The sequence below is a fragment of the Rousettus aegyptiacus genome, unplaced genomic scaffold (assembly GCF_014176215.1).
Source record: "Rousettus aegyptiacus isolate mRouAeg1 unplaced genomic scaffold, mRouAeg1.p scaffold_m13_p_17, whole genome shotgun sequence".
NCBI lineage: Eukaryota > Metazoa > Chordata > Mammalia > Chiroptera > Pteropodidae > Rousettus > Rousettus aegyptiacus.
The window spans coordinates 36,391,811-36,409,001 of record NW_023416292.1 but is presented as its reverse complement, the minus strand read 5'-3'; the positions used below and the strand labels follow the sequence as shown (position 1 = coordinate 36,409,001).

At 37.7% G+C, this 17,191-nt stretch overlaps 1 protein-coding gene across 2 annotated transcripts in view; it reads right to left on the bottom strand.

Annotated features, from left to right (window-relative positions):
* The window catches only part of VAV3 (vav guanine nucleotide exchange factor 3), a 293,077-nt gene that overhangs the window by 33,277 nt on the left and 242,609 nt on the right, over window positions 1-17,191 (bottom strand). For both annotated transcript variants that reach the window (XM_016159794.2, XM_016159795.2), the window contains exon 21: window positions 529-594. In XM_016159794.2, coding sequence (XP_016015280.1) covers window positions 529-594 — 66 coding nt within the window. The remainder of the gene's footprint in view (window positions 1-528; window positions 595-17,191) is intronic.

Sequence of the window (17,191 nt, the reverse complement as noted above, 5' to 3'; positions counted from 1 at the left end):
GAAAATCTCATTATAACATTAAATAAACAATAATGACAAGCTAAAGCACAGTTAAATGTATGTAGAGATTGGACTGAAGAATCTGGGACTTTCATGCTTCCTAGCATTCTTTCAAACACACTAGTTGAAGTGTAATATATCTTTGGAACCCAAAGTGACTTGGAATAGATTATACCCTACTATTCTCACTGTGGTGGGAAAAGGGAAATTTGTACAATGCATGTAATCTATAACTTTGGTTATTCCTTCTAAAACCTCACAATTTAATTTTGTAAATTCTCCTAAGTTAAATTTTCTTCTTGCATACATTCTCTTAACTTTTAGAAATACTTTCTGGCAATCAAATCATAATAATTTTTGAATTTTAGTAACACTGGCCGTAACATAAACATGAAATAATATGATCCCTCCAGAGAATATTAATAAAATTAATGAGCGACCGGACCAGTATCCACTGTACATTCTTGCACAATTGATTACAATATTAAAAATAAAACAAAATATAAGAAATAAACTACTCATACTTACACATGGGCAAGGCTTGACAGCATCACTCGGAAAAAATCCGACCTCTCCAGATGCTAAATTTCTACCCTAAATTAGAAAAAAAAAAATGCCAATGCTGAGAACAAATTCACCACAGATGATAATCCCATAACACTGGGTACGTAGTGTTGTTACTTGAGATCTGTGGAATCACTTGCACATTGTATCCAGCCTTAAGCATCAGTTTACTATGGCTCAAGATGAGAAGCAGAAGCAGAGGTTTCAAAACTGTAAAACTTTATGTGTAGTTTCAGATCACGATTATAAAATAAGAATTAAAGTTTGACTTTCCAAGCTACCATTCACTTTCATTAATTTTCATATCCCTGAGTCCTATATAGAAATAATAGCAATATTCTATTTCAATTTTATATTCATTAATACAAGTAGATCACATTGGTTTTGTGCAGGCTCAGAATTAATTAGGAATTCAATTTACATGGTTACTATTGGTATCATTAACGTAAGTCATGAGAACATTACTCCAACAAGAGAGACATTTCAAGACGTGTGGTAATGGAAAACATAGCGTGATATGATGTTTTAGATGATTTTAAGATTTACAAGAAAGAAATAAGATACTGATTAAGGGAAGAAGCCAGTTACAATGTTGGAGGAAAGTATTTTAGCTCAAAATAGCAATGAGAAAACAGGGAAGAAATTAACAAAAAAGGAAAACCTACGCACGAAATGGACAAAAAAGTACTTAAGAATTTATTCTTGGAAACTCTCGGTCAAATTCCTCTTTTAAAAAGACTCATGACACTAAGCTTAAAATTGCTACCCTTTTCCAGAAAGACAAACTATACTCAAAACATATAGCAATGAGAACATGTAATTTAAAAATTGCTATGAGATTACTTCTTATTATCCAGAAATTGGGCTTATTTTTATTTGCTGTTTAACAATTGCTTGCTTCTCCGTACCTCAGATAAGTATTAGCATGATTGGATGTTACATGCTCTGTTATTTTTGAAGAAGAAAAGTAACAAAAAATGATCAGAAAACATCTCCCTCTTAAAGCAGTGTCCCCTTGCGCCCATACAGCTTGGCTAAAAGTGTGCAGAGAAAATTTTATATAGTGGGAATCCAGAATTTTTTTTTAAAAATGAGGAGTAATGGTCAAGATGACAGGCTAGGGAATTTGTAGATTATTTATAAAAGAAACATAGCCAGGATTACAACTCTTAGGAATTCTTTAGTTTTGCACAAAAAAAAAAAAAAAAAAAGGAGAGAGACCTAAACATTTATCAGCCCCTTACAACCTTTATTTTGTCATGGGCTATCACAGTACAAACAGAATATGCAATTACTTTAAAAATAAAGCGTAGTTTTGAATGCAAAAACAAACAAACAAAAAAAGAGGTGAAAGAGAAAGAGATAAAAAAGGGGAGAGAGGAGAGGAAAAGTGGAAAGGAGGGAGAGAAAGTGCAGGAGAAAGGGGGAGAAAAGAGAAGGGGGAGGTTGTTAGGACAGAGGAGACCAACAGAACAACCGAGCCGAGAGACGGCATTAATTTTGGCAAGGCTCTAAAACTTCCTTGCACTTGCGTGTCATGGAAAAGGTAAGTGACCAAGTAAAATATTCCTTCGTTTATTCAACAAAGATAGTGTCTAATATTAATTTGCTTAGGCACTGAGGAAAATGCAAAACTTCATAAAAAATTTGTTTTCTTCTATATTTTCAGAGTATACACACACACACACACACACACACACACACACATAATTATAATTCTAGGTAGAAAGGGCTAACTACTGTTTGGGAGGGAGAGAGGAGAGGCTATGGAAATGAGAAGCACCAAGTTTTGGGAGTTTGCCTCAAAGCTACACGAAGAGCCACATGAAGCACATGAATGTAAAATGAGTAGGATTTAAACAAACAGAGATGGAAAATGGAGGAGAACATTCTGAAAACAAAATATAGTATGAGAAAGGCATGGGGTAGAAAATTACAGGATGTACATAGAAAATGCCAATAGTTCCCTTTAAATGAAGTCTGACAATGGCTGATACTTAATGAACCCTTACTGTATGGTAGGCACTGCTCCGAGCATTTCATTCTGCTCTTACAATGATCTTTTGTGGTAGGTCTAACTACTACCTCTATTTTGTAGGTGAGGAAAATGAGATGCAGAAAAGTTAAATGGTTTGCCCATCACGGAGCTAGCAAGCTAGGGAATCAGAAAGCAAATTCAGACGTTCTAACTTCAGAGCTCTGCACTGTTTCTCTACACGAGATGGCACTCACGAAGGGCAGTGGGAGACAAGGCTTAAAGGTAGCAAGGAACCAGTGTGACCATGACATCTGAAATGATCCTTGGTGATGGGGTTTCAGTAAAGGGGCTACGTATTTTAGAAGACTTAAACTGGTGTCAACGTGCAAGCTGGCTTGTATGATGAGCATGACCTTGTAGGTGAGAATATGGTTAGAGACCTGGTATCGCGGTAAGGAAAGAGAGACTGGAGAAGGAGAAACAGGCGCTAGGGCCATTACTGAACCACAGTGTTTGCCTGTGGATTAGATACAGGGAGAGACGACTACTATGGAGAAAAGTCAAGGATGGACGTGATTATCTAATCCATCCAGACAGATAACACGGATTTAGATGGCAATCGTACAGAGGGGAAACTTGAAGTCATTGGAGCAAGACTATCATAGAATTTAGAAAGAAGACGTAAGATAGAATTTACAGAAATTTGGGTAAGTAGAAGGCGGGAAGGAACCAGTAGGAAGGATAAGTAGGAGACTAAAGAATGATGGCAGCGCAGTACCTGTGAGGTTAGAAGAAAGTATTCCTTTCATTCTAATGTATTTATTGAGTTCTTTATGGTGCTTTAATTATGACATTGAGATACAAGTAAATAAAATATGATATTTGGGGACAATACAACTAGCCAGACCTTTATATACAAATGCACTGCAGCCACCTGAGTATAAAATATAAGGGTGTGTGGGTGGGAACCATATACTGATGGAAGCTCAGGGGAGGAAAGGAAAGGGTGAATGTTTTAAACAAGTAAAACAAGACCTCGGAGACTGGTCTTACTTACGAAAGGAAGGTAAGTCTGTTTTGCAAGGGAAAGGCCTAAGAGAGAGCTTTATAATGGTCTCCAAAACTCTATTGGAAGATGTAACAACAAATTGACAAATTATGGGTATCATAAGAATGGCAAACTGTCCATTCCCATTCTTCATCAGACAAAGAACGAAAGGTCTCAATCTCTGGAGTGCAGAGTTGGGGAGAATTGGTGACATTTTCGTGACAGGGCATGTTGGCCAGTGTAAGAGCATCTACTTCCTCAGAACAAAAGTGGCACGGAGCCCCTCAGAGAGAGTGATACTTACGTGCTATTTCTCTACCAGAACCCAGTTCACATATTACCTCTTCTCTTCTAAAAACTTCCTCAATCTGCAGAGCCACATCTGACCCCCACCCCCGGTGTTCCTCGAGCCTTCGCATACTTTCAATAGGACATATGCCACGTGGAATTATTACTTTGTGGTTTTCTCCATTGCTAGACCCAAGACAACATCTTCATCACTTTTTTTTTTAATAACAGAATTCTGGATGTATAGTAAGCATTTAATAAATGTTTGTAACTTGAAGTATTTCTCAATCTGGCAGTCCCATGTCAATGAATAGTATGACCTTAACTTCCTTTTCATTGAAAAGAATAGAAGAAGTCACATTTTGTTTTTACACAGACAAGCACTGAGATGCATCAAGCTGCCTGCTTCTACATGAAAACATTCTTATAGTGACAATGGCTTGATCTATCCCTGACATTTTACATACAAAGCGTGTGTTGGAGAATGCGACGCACAGAACAGAGAGAAAGAAGGTCGAATGCATGAAGAATGAAAGACTGGGAGACACTTAAATGCATTTTATAGTTTCTGAAGGTGTCCGGACTGGCTCATCTTTTTCATCTTTCTTCCTTTGTAGAGCCAAGGGTTCCATCGGAAAGACTTAAATGGGAACTAAAACTGTCCTAGACAGCAGAGGGAGGGGCCATGGCTGTATAAGAAATGTCCTAAAGCTAGGGTGAATGTAGGATCTTTGGGGGTGAGGAGGTAGTGATTAACAACAACTACACCAGGATAGCAGGTGTCATTTGGGACCGTTAGGATTAGGAGTAAACCAGGATACATAGTTACTATATAAAAAATCACATTGTTCTTTCTCATCACATTTCAAGACACTATCAGGGGTCTCTCAGGAGGGAGAAATTTTCACTAAGCAGATCGTCAGGGTCAATGTGAATCGTTTCTTCCTAAATGAAATACCCTGGCAATGCATGTTAAGTTTCCTAAATGGTCACAGACATCCCTTAGATGACAAAGAAGTGAGAGGTAATTTAACATAGTTTAGCAGATGAATAAAGTTACATTTCCTCACTAATTCCTGAGAGATGTCAGTTTTAGCAACGGGAGATAATGAGTGCTGTATTCAATGATTTTCCACTTACTAAGGGAAGGGCCATCCTACAACATTTGGAAGATTAAAAAACAAAGTAGTGTGTAGGAGGGGTGTCTTTGGTTCCCTGGTGGATGTGTGTGGGATGTACATGGATAATTCATTAATACTAATGGGTGGAGCAGCTGTCAATCTCCTACGCCTCGATGGAACTGCAGACCGTAGCTATGAAATGAACCATTTTCAAAGCCAATGATTTTGTGCACTTCATGTTTTGATCTATCTATGAAATTTTTACTAACCTTGATGAGAGACATCTAGCTGAATTTCTTTCTTCTTTACATTCCTATGTGGGCATTTTATTCTGGGTTAGATAATCAACTTGTCAATCCTTTTATGCCTATTACAAATGCCAGAGATAGGGAGTCTTCTTTCAGTTACCTTCCTGTCTGATATTTGTTCTTGTGACTACCTTAGCAACGTCAAGGTCGACTTGAAAACATTCCTCTTTCGCAGTTACGTGTCATCTGATGTACCATACAGTGCTATCTTTAAGTGCATTTATTCTCTATATTGTGCAATGGGCCTTTTGTAAGTCTAAGAATATAGATGGGGCCATTTTTATGAAAATGTTTTCTTTGGAAAGAACCTGAGAAATGAGGTGATTGGCTGTATATGGTAAGAAAAGATGCACCTTTATAATTTTCATTAAATAAATTGAAGCAGACACAAAGCAAAATAATAGTAAAATTATAATTCGTAAAATGCCATTTTTTCCTGAAAAACAAATTGCTTCTTATAGAAAGATGTGTCAATCTAAAGTTATTGACAACTTTCTCTGAAATTCATGAACATCATAAATATAAATGCATATTCAGATACTTATTTATTTCTAACTGACCTTGGGTTATAACTATTTTTCATTTTTTTCCCCATAAGAATCCACAGTGAATTGTAATGAATCAAAGCTCCTTTAACTATGGTGGTAGTAAGGATATTTACAACCTACCAGTACAAAGAAAGACATTAATGTATGCTAGTATGGCAGAGGAAAAACTGCATTTTAAACCCATAGACAAGGATGGCTTAAAATTACAGAGGATAGCTTACAAAAATCTTAATCGCAAATTGCTTGGCTCCTAACTTTGTAAAAAAGAGACAGAATTGCTTTAAGAAAAATACAGAGTGTCTTTTCCCTGTGGTTCATTTATCCCTGTAATACCACCTGGATTGGAGCTTTAATGCACTCCTGGAATAGCACTGAACAATTTGAAACGGATGTGGAAAGCTGAATGTTAAAAGGAACAGATTAATGGTTATTTATGAAAGATTGGAAATTCTCCCAAGTTATAATGCCCTAAACACTTTCAACGTATGCATGATGGCACTGTGAAGATTACTAAGCAATTTATCACACACATGGATAATGGCCAGAGCAACTGTCACCCTGCTCAGTCACTCTCAAACTGTCTGAAATACACGGCCTGAGTGGGTGGGGGCAGAAGACATACAGGGTGGCCATGAATTACGAAAAGAGAGGCCAATACACAAATTAGTTTACTGACTGGATGGATGTATGGATGAATGGATGCACAGATAGACAGACAGCTTGCAGGGAGCCTTATTTTTGGAATTATTCTGAGAGGTTTTGTGAGTACATGCAATAGAACCAAAGGACCAGGAAGTAGAAAAGACCAGGACAAAGACCCTGGCTGAAATTGGCCTTTGGTAAGAAGCAATCTGTGATCCGAGCTGCAGCCCTATTATAACCACTGTCATCAGTAAGGTATCACTGCTCGTTCTTAGGAAATGCAGAAAGGCAGGATCATACAGTGGGGATGTGTCATGGGAGAGATCATTCTATTCCCAGCTCTGCCACACAAAACTGTGCAGCCTTAGGGAGTCTCAATGGTAAAACAAGGATGATGACAAATCTACCATACATATCTCACCAGGGCAACTAAGATCAAAGCACTCAGTAAATGCTAAAAATATCTATTTTCTGTTTTTTCCCATAATATTGCTTTTAAAATTATTTCCAATCAACTTTTTCCACTTTTAAATTTTTATTTTTTCAGTTGGCTTATTTAGGTGTTATTAAAATAAAAATGCCTGGTCCTATGTAGAATCCCACCATCCTCCTTATAGTTAGGCAAGTATGCTAAGCCACAGGAACACAGACTCTCCTATAACTTTCACCTGAAAAGGAAATACTACATTCCAGATAGTCCTTTTTTTTTTTAATCTCAAATGTCCTAATGCTTTCCTGCAAGTAGGCACATTCTTTCATTGTATTTGCTTCTTATATGATGAGTAAGATATGCATTTTTCCACCAGCAACACCTTAACAATTTGCCAGACACAACTGCATATGGTTATACTGAATGGTCATTGCAATGAATTCCAAAATACTCGTGCACACACACAGAAGAACAAAGCCATATGCCATGAGCTTTTATTTCTTAGTCGAAAGAGAAGAGGATCTTTAACTTTCATCTAAGGTATATACAGTAAACACTCATGAGGTCTTTCAAACAACTATATAAAATTCATAGTCCTGGTATAGTTCATTTGCAGTTAAGTGACTGCCATAGGCTTCGGATTCTGTAACTCAAAACAAACAAATGAACAAAAAAAAACTTGCATCTGGATCTAGGATCTTTGAAAGTAAATTTATTTTCAATTTTTAAGGGTTTATAATTGCATCAAATCATCAAAATACATGGCAAAGACCTCAATTATATTTGATGGTTTTTCCAATGCATACAAAATTGTATCGAGTATATCTTTGAAGTTCTGGCAGACTCAAATGTCAAAAACTCTAAAAAAATTACAAGTTGTAAAATGTACACTAAACCCACTAAAAATCAGAATTTGTAAAATGTACGCTATACCCACTAAAAAGCCATAAGCTGTATTGCTACACTTACTAGAAGTGAGATGTACATAACAGAAAAATGAGACTTTGCAGAGCCTTTTTCTTGTTATCAAAAAAACAAACACAAAAACAAAAACAAAAAAGAATGTATTCTGTGAGGTTTCTGGATTTCCCCAGCAGGGAAGGGAACTCTCTAGTGATGAGCATCTTGAGGCTTTTTCTCCAAAGTCTCAGTGTGTGAGATGTGGTACATGATACGATAATAAATCACAATCTTATAACTGTATTTTTCTGGTGAAGTAAATAAGAGAAAACTTTCAATGAAAGAAAAAAAATTCAGCACGTAAAAGCCAATTTGTGTGCAGGTAAACCAAATCTCAAGTGGTACTCAACATAAAATCTGAAAAGAAGAATGAGACAATCACCACATCTTGGATGAATTCCCATTTGGGGAGAGGCCATGGAACCCCCAAATTAAATCAGGTTTGACAAAGGTCCAAAATATAGAAATTTGTTTTTCTAATCCTGCCAAACAACTAATGAATCTTTTCCAATTCTTGGTGATTTTAATCATAAGTAATCACAGAGAAACTATTCTGAGGAAAAGCGCCATACACATTAAATGCTCACAACAAAATTAGGCATTGTCAAAGAATTTACTTTTCTACGGAACAGAATTATTGCTTTACTGAAGACGGTATGGGCTTGCCGGTATGTATGAGGCACTATGCTAAGTAGTAGGGGATTAAAACTGAATAAACATGGCTACTATCATCAAGGCTCTCATTCAGATAATATCAGTTCCTTAATTAGCTTTGGCTTTAGTTATTTTCATAGATTTTCACAGGGTTTTGAATCAGGGAAAAAGCCTAGGAGGTAATGATTTGGTATAGATAGAGAGTCAGGAGCCTGGTGTTCTATTTCTGGCCTTCTGATTTTGAATGAGTCATGTGAACGTTCTTGGCTTCAATATTCTCACCTGTGAAATGACAGCATGACCCAAGGATTCCTGAGGTCTCTTTCACCACTGAAGTTCTTTGCTTATACGAACACTTTTTCCAGGTCCCTACAATTTTCCAGTCAGGTTACTATTACCAAGAAGTATTTGATCCACAAATTCTTAATTAGAGATATTAGGTATCAGTAATTCCATCTGGTTGCACTTATTTATAGAAGGTAAGGCCATTGTAGGTCCTTAATGACTTTAATTTTAACTCACTGTGAAGTCTTCTACTTTCCAGGGTACGTAGGACTAACATGTTATAAATCACATTCATTCATTCATTTTTTCAGGAATTCAAATTACCAAGAATAATTAAACTTCAATATATGTTATAATTTGATAAATTCTTTGGCCCAACGCCTTAAGGGCATATGAATACTCTTTTGAAATCACTCGTGGTATCAAATCAGTAGTCATGTCAGATGTCATTGCAGAGTGCTGGCCTACTGAAGGTATTCTGTGACTGACACGAACTTTTAATAATTACGGCTGAATGCGGCTTGTGTGGTGCTAAAATAATAGAAGAAACAGGGCTACAACAGAATTCCTCAGAACTTTTCCCTTAATCATGCTACTCTCTATTAGGAAGACAAGAGGTATTACTTCACCATCTGAACTTGGACTTACATGTCAGCATCCTCATCTTGGTACATCATAACCTACATTTTGCCCTGTACTAAACATAGGGAAAGAACCAATAAGAACTGTTAACCAAAAATGCCCATCTTGAGAGTTAACAATTAGGACCTCACCCACTTTGTTGGGACGCTTGCCATTCCCATAATACAGTCTGTACACTTGGAAATATTCCTGCAAACTCAGTTTATGATCTATTCAATCAAAGCCAGTTGGCAATCACCCAGGAAAAATGTTTCTTCCAGGCCCTTACTAACATCTATTATCTTCCATAATTATCTCTCCTGGGCCTCCTGTGCTCTATTACAGTCACTCTCTGCCTTTTCTCCTTTCCTGTAATTAGGGACCCTTATTTTACTCAATATATTGAGGTAAATACCTGTCAAAATAAAGATCTCATGATTACAGGACATACTAATACCAAATAAGCCTCTACTCTTTTCACATAGCTTTTGATCCTCACAGCCACGATTTCAATTCTGCCTTGGCTTCTCCAGATTTTACAAATGGGCAATTTAGAAGCAACGCCAACGTCAACTGAGGAGCACCTTGAAACGATGCTCCAGTCCTACCTAAGAAGTGGTACCGCTGCCACAACAAAAACCAAGTTTGGTGTTTCACAAAGAAATACCCTGGGGTAGGGACCTGAATTAGGAAGAATACAGTTCCCAGAGATGTTTACTCTCTGGTTTATAACATCAAAGCAATGAGTCTCCTGTATCAGGAATCAGTTTTCTTCACAAAAGGAGATTTAATTATTTTATAAAATATTTCTTTAGTGTCCTTATTTGCCTCTGACTGTGGTGCAACCTGATACTTGAATTTTAGATCAGGAGGAAAAAAAAAACAGTTTTAGAAAATTCTATTGTAGCTAATACTCTTGTGTGGTCTAGGAGGGACCAGAAAAGTCTCCTCTAAATCTAGTATAAGGCAAAAGAATCCTTTGAAGGGATTTAACTGCTATAGTTACAGGGAGAGGTGTTGAGAGGAAAGACCTAACTCCACTGCAGGGCGCCTCTCTTCCCCAGCCCTCAGAGGCTTTCTGGAGCAGGTCCTGTGTTACAGGAGGGATGGCTGAAGGCTCTCACTCAAAACGTCAATTGTTTCCACAGTTGAGTCCACAAGTAAGCAAACGTCCCCAGGCGAAGTTTGTTTTCTGTAAACTCGTCTCTCTCTTTGCTTCCTTTTCCCTCTTGTTCACTCTCTGTGAATATCTTAGGTATTCTAATCCAAATCCTCTCTGAGGAAAGAGCTCATGCTTTTACTCTGTTCATTTACATGAACCAGTCCCTTAAGAATTCACTATTTGTGCTTTTATGTCTAGCTGTGAAGTAAAAAGGTTAATATCTGATTAAAGAATTTCAAGAATTGGGTACAGAAATTGGGAGGACAGAGAGTGGTCTTCTATGAGTCCATATGTGTTAGTAGAACTCTTCATATTAAATAGGGAAAGATTAAATTTTAAAACTATTTAAAACCAAACCAATAATTATTTTCCCACTTCTGGAAAATGAAGCATATCTTTCAAAACCATAAACCATTATACAGAGATATACTTTTTCTCCTTGTCAATTTTCTTTCAAGTTCACTTCCTGTAATTTTTATAATACCTTTGTGAGTCATTTGTGTTAAAATCTCCATTTTACTGATGAGGAATTTGAGGACACAAAGTTAAAAAACTTAAAGACTATTCTGAGAGAAAAAGATAAATTTAACTCTGACAAGATGAACACTTCAGCGGTCTTTTAAATAACATCATGAAGTATAATTTGAGCTAATAAACAATGAATTTGAAACTTGTAAATAACATATTATGAAAATAGCAGCTCTGAACAGTCATTTATTCCAAATCCATGAACTGAATGCCTATTTTAGTTTAGGCTCTAGAGATATAGAGATAAAAGCCATGGGTCTCACCTTTGTGGAGTGCTCTACCCATGCAAGAAGTGTCATGGGTGTTATGATAGATGCCCTCATCGTTCAGAGAAAGTAACCCCAGAATTGAGCCTTGACGATTAAAAAAAAAAAAAGATTTAGCTAAAAGAATGGGGGTAGGAGAGAAATTTCAGGCAGAAGGTAAAATATATGTCAATGACTTAAGGTTTGAGAAAATGTGTCACCCATGAAAAAGATTCCCCCTGTTGAACCCTTCACTTTTTCTCCAAGTAAAAATGAGGAAAATGCATCAGCTAAAAAAAAAAAAAAAAAAAATCCCTCGATTGTTGTTTGCTCGAACACTAAATATAGCAGTCATGTAGGAAGTAAAAATTCTTGACAAGGTTAACTAAGACAAGGGACAACTGTGTCTTGAGGGCGAAGAATGTGGTGAAGGGGAGGTGAGGACCTGGTGGCCCAAGGCGCAGTGGAGAGCCGCCCCTCCCCCAGTCAAGAGCCACCCCTGCCCCAGGCACTCTTTGCCTCCATGTGAGTAGCTTTGCTTCCTGCCTCCTGAGAATCTCCCCGAACCCAGCTTATTTTCTCACTTTTTATCCTTTCCTATGAGGCAAAGAGTCTTTAAAAAGATTTTAAGCAAAAACGTCTACATAATACAAGGTTTTGTTTCCTGATTATTCTATCAGAACAGAACTAAACTGTCTTGAAAGATGTGCTTTCCTTAGGTACTAAAAAATTATAAATGACTCTGGAGACCAGAAATCTGGAAGTGAGCCTGGTTTTAATTCTGCAAATGCCAGCCTATAGATGGATAAATAATTTGGCCCTTTAAAACCACAGTTCTAATGTACCCTCTTTATGGAGATTTCTGTGAATTAATCAGAATGTGTGCAAAAACATTTTCACTTCTTAGAATAAAGATCATGTAGATGCATGATCTGTAAGTGTGAAGTATCACAACTATTTTCTAGGTTATTTAACTTTCATTGTGGGTAAAAATATATATTTTTGGCACACTGATTACAGTTCTACTGCTTATAATTGCCTTTTGGTTCCAATTAACTCCCAAAATTCTCCCTGTGGAACATTTGGGTATTCATAAATGACATTGGAGCAAATAAAATCCTGTGATATAGGACACAGAATCCGCACTGTTTCATTAGCTTTAGTCTAAGAAGAAAAAATATATAAAGCACTCTATTGTTATAGAGACCGCCGACGTCACGGCGCGATTTTCACGTTGGCTGTGTCTCTCGTCCGCTCTCCCTCTCTGATAAGCATAAGTTGTATCTTTTCTGAGAAAATAAAGTTTCTACTATGAACAACGTCTTCCAGCACAAAGTATGTTCTCCTCTGTTACTAAGTCCTTACAATCCCATATTTTAACGATGACTTAAAAGCAACAGATTTATCATCTGTCGGTTCAGTTACACAATCAGAATTGTCCTATACGCTGTTACACTCAGCAAACACTGTGCCTTACACCTGCAGTAGGAAACAACGCGAAATGATCAATCTCCTATTTTATATTCATTTCACTTGAAGACAATTTTATAAAACTTTCAAGGAAAGAGAAAGGAAAAAGAAGAGAACAAAGAAGAAGAGAAAAAGCTGCCAAATAAATCTCGTCAATTCAAAGACTGAACAGAGTATATTTCCACAGCTCAATTGGCAACTCATTGTTTGAAAGAAGTTATAAAAATGCAGATAGCCCACTCACTTCAATAGCATTAGAAATTACTGTTGTTATAATAATAATGCAGACGAGACTAATAGCTATTTGAAGAAAGAAAGTTCCTGACAGATAGTGGAGGATAATTTGTATTCTCTGGACACAGAGTATGTAGGAAACAAGACAGTCTACAACAAAATCTGACTTTCTACACTAATACGTGAAGTGACTCACTTAAAAAATACAGAGGAGAAAACAGTTTAGTTTAGAAAGCATCATTTCTTGAAAATTTCCAAATAAGCCAAAGCACTTGGCTAGTACAAAAGGCATTTCTGAAATTCAAATGCAGAGCCATTGTAACACCCCAATAACTATTCTAGATTTTTAGCCACCGGTTTAACTCTAGACATATTTGTGACAACATACTTTACAGAAACTCTTAATAAAAAACTTAAAATGGAAACTAGCCGCTTCACCTCTCCTGAGCTTTGATGATTCCTTAGATCATTAAGGCCATGAGGTTAGAAACCAGTTGTCTTGTTTGTGGCCCTCCCAGTACGAAACACAAAGCCAGACATGTACAAGGCACTTTATTACTATTTGGATGAATCGATGATTAGATGACTAAATAGGAGCTCCTGCTTAATGAGCACTGTGCTAGAACTCTTTTACATATTATTTACTTCATTCTGTATGCAGTAGTGATCACATCTTATTTTATTCTGCATGCGTTTTACAGATGATAAAACTGAGACCCACAGAGTGAATCATCTATTTAAGATTATGTTGCTAGCAGAGAGCAGAGACAGCAACTAACACAGCAAAATGAAGTACAACTTACTGAATTCTAGCTCAAGAAAAGAAAAACACTTAACTTACTTTCCTAGTGCTAATTATGTACAATCTCAAATGAGACCAAATCAATTGGGTAGGGACCAAGAGAAGCGCTTAAAAACTACCTTCTCAAAAGCAGTTAAAAAAAAAAAATCCCCCGTGCAGGAGTCACACACTTTAGGATGCAAACAATAAATTGTCTTCTTTTGAACATGAAATTCTTCAAATTATGTACATCTACAGATTCACATGACTCCAAAGGATCAAACCAGCCACAATTCTTTACACAGGAGAAAAAAGTTTGTCATTCTAGATCATGCCAATGAGTAGGTACAAATTCAGCCCAGTTTCCCATATTACTTTTTATGTTTAGTCCATCAAACAAAAATTGACTTTATCATGAAAGCCTTGTAGCATCATAAGATCTGAAGTACCTTTTGAATCAAAGAAGATAATTATATCAAGTCCAGTACGAAGGATGTAGCAAGTATACTGCATTCATTATAACACCATATTGTGTAGCTATGCTTAATAAAGGGTTTGTTTTCAATGACCAAATAGTGAGCTGAGGATAATGCCATAACAACCAAGGAATCTTACCAACGTGATTATCCATTTGGCGGCTCACATTCCAATTATCTGAGATTATATCCAAAATACTCATGCCCGGGCTCATCTCAAACCAATTGTGTCCTAATCTCTGTAACTGGGGTCATGTGTTGTCATTTTTACAAAGCGTCCCAGATTTACCCAGAGCTGTGAGCACTGCTTTGGTCCAGCCCTCCTCACGTAGCTAGTGAAGTAATTAAGCCACCTAGTGATTCAGTGAGCTCACCCCGGCCATATAGCTACTTGGCTACACATGCATGACTTGAACTCGGGTTTTCTCACTCTGTCACTACTCCTTTCAATGGAGTTAGCACCTGTTAGCAGAAGTCCTTTGACTGGCTTAGGGGTACCCATAAGACAATCCTGACCCATGCTACATTTTTGCCAGATATACTAGATGAACCTTTTTAACATATCTTTGAAAATGCAAACATTTCACTAGCTGACAGCCATGAATGGTTTATTCTAAAGACAGGAGACCTAATGTCAAACCAACTTTGGACATTACCAAAACCAGCTGATCACTGACGCGTGAGGGGTGCCCGAGCAGTGAGGACAGAGCTCACACTTGCTGATCTGAAATAAATGTGCTAATTGTTTTTCTCTGTTGCGGACATGAGCTTCACTTGCTCCTATCGCATACCCCTACCTCAACAGACACATACACACATTTTGTCATCAAATCGTTCTCATATCTCCTGAGAGTTTCCAAAACCGTTATACCACCATATTAGAAAAGCTTCCTGTTTCTAAGTCTGCTGAAAGGAAATGACAAATAATTTATTTCCTGTTGTCTAAAAAGAACAGAAGATAGTACAATTTAATTTAAAAAAATTTTTTTTTTTTTAAAAAAAAAGGAATAAAAAAGAATCCTGTGGCTTCCAGCTCCGCACATAGGAAGCTTGGACATCCTCACCCCATCCTAACAAGTAAAAAGTTGAACAGACTGAAAAATCGACAACTCTTCTTGGATCCACAGGACAGAGAAGAACACAGGACAAACCTCGGCCCCCAAGACTGAAGAGACAGGCAAATCCGAGGAGTCAGAGCAGAGGATCCCAGCAGAAACCGCTCCAAGATCCAGTGTCGGTGCTGGGCCAGGAAACCTGAACTGTGAGGTTCACCATCAGGAGCTTGGCCAGATTCCCATGCTAAAAATGGGAGAAGAGCCCCCTCTGGCTTCTGGCAGATGGAGGGGCAAAACATTCTTGTCTCTAATGAAGTCTCCTTCAAAGGAAACTAGTTAACCAGAGCCTGGGGTATTATCAGAGCTAACTAACCTGGGGAAGAGAACTCAACTCCAGCCCACTCCAGCCATGTGGCACCGCCTTAGGAGGGAGACAAAAAGCCTGAGAAACGCTTGTGAAGTGCATTGACCAGAGGCACCAGCTCCTTAAGAGACTGACAGCTAGTCATAGGACTACAGAGCGCTTCGCACCCCACCCCGATACCTCGCCACACCACCACTAAAGGCTGATGTACAGTGGTTCCTTCTACCCCGTATATCATGTCCAGCTATCAGGAAAAAAAATTACAAGGCATGCCAAAAGGTTACCTGCCCTCACAGTGGCTCAGTTCACTCATCTATAAAACGGGGAAAATCATGGTGTTATTTCATAGGATTGTCATTAGTACTATATGTGTCAATATATGTAAAGTATGCTTAGAACTCTACCTTGTACATAAAAAGCATTAGTCATTGGAGCTATTATTGTTGTTATTATTACAAGAAAGGAAGAAATAAGAGGGAATTCTGTTCATTTCTGCCCAGGAATAGGGCTAGGAGTAAGAAGGCAGAAAAGACAGGAACAGGAAAGGCTTCACGGAGGAGGCATCAGGTGAGCTGATGCGGCAGCGGGCAGGGGTACATGGGAGTGATGGAGAGCACGCAGCATGCGGGAAAACGTGAGCAGAGAAGTCAGAGGAGTAGGCAGGAACTGCAATACGAAGCCTCTGCTTGACAATGCCTCCATTCAGGCTAAGAAACGTGAATTCCGTCTGGTCAGAAGGCAAACATGGAAAGAATTTAACAAAAAGATTAGGAGACTGCGTCGGAACTTGGCAGCGGTATAGGGGATAACTGGGGTAGACAAATTCTGGAGGTAAAGAGATCAGTTGGAAGGTGATCTCAGATGTCAAGCAACCGTTGATTAGGGTGGAAACTACGCAGTGACAGCAGAGATGGGAGAGAAGAAACGCGCTGAGAGTGGTTTAGAAGGTAAAATCAAAAACACTGGATGATGTCTGAAGAGATGCGGAGATGGGTGAGAGCGCAGGAGGAACAAAATATACTACCATTTCCGACTTGAGAGTAGGACAGTGGACGGATTAGATGGCTACGCCCTCAATCAGTAAGGATATAGAACACTTGAACAACACTATCAATTACTTTGACTTAATTGGCATTTGCAGAACGTTCCACACACACCCCCAAAGTAGAATATACATTTTTTTCAAGTGCACACAGAACATTTATCAACATAGATCATAATCTGGTTCATAAAACAATTCTTAATACGTTTAAAATGATTCAAGTCAAACAAACCATTTTCCCTTATAGTGTGGAATTAAATTAGAAAAACGAAAATATATCTGGGAAATTCCTAAATTTCAGAAACTACATAATGTACTTCTAAATAACTCATAAAAAAAATGAAAAGAAAATTAGAAAGTCTTTTGAACTGGCCAAAAATGAAAATA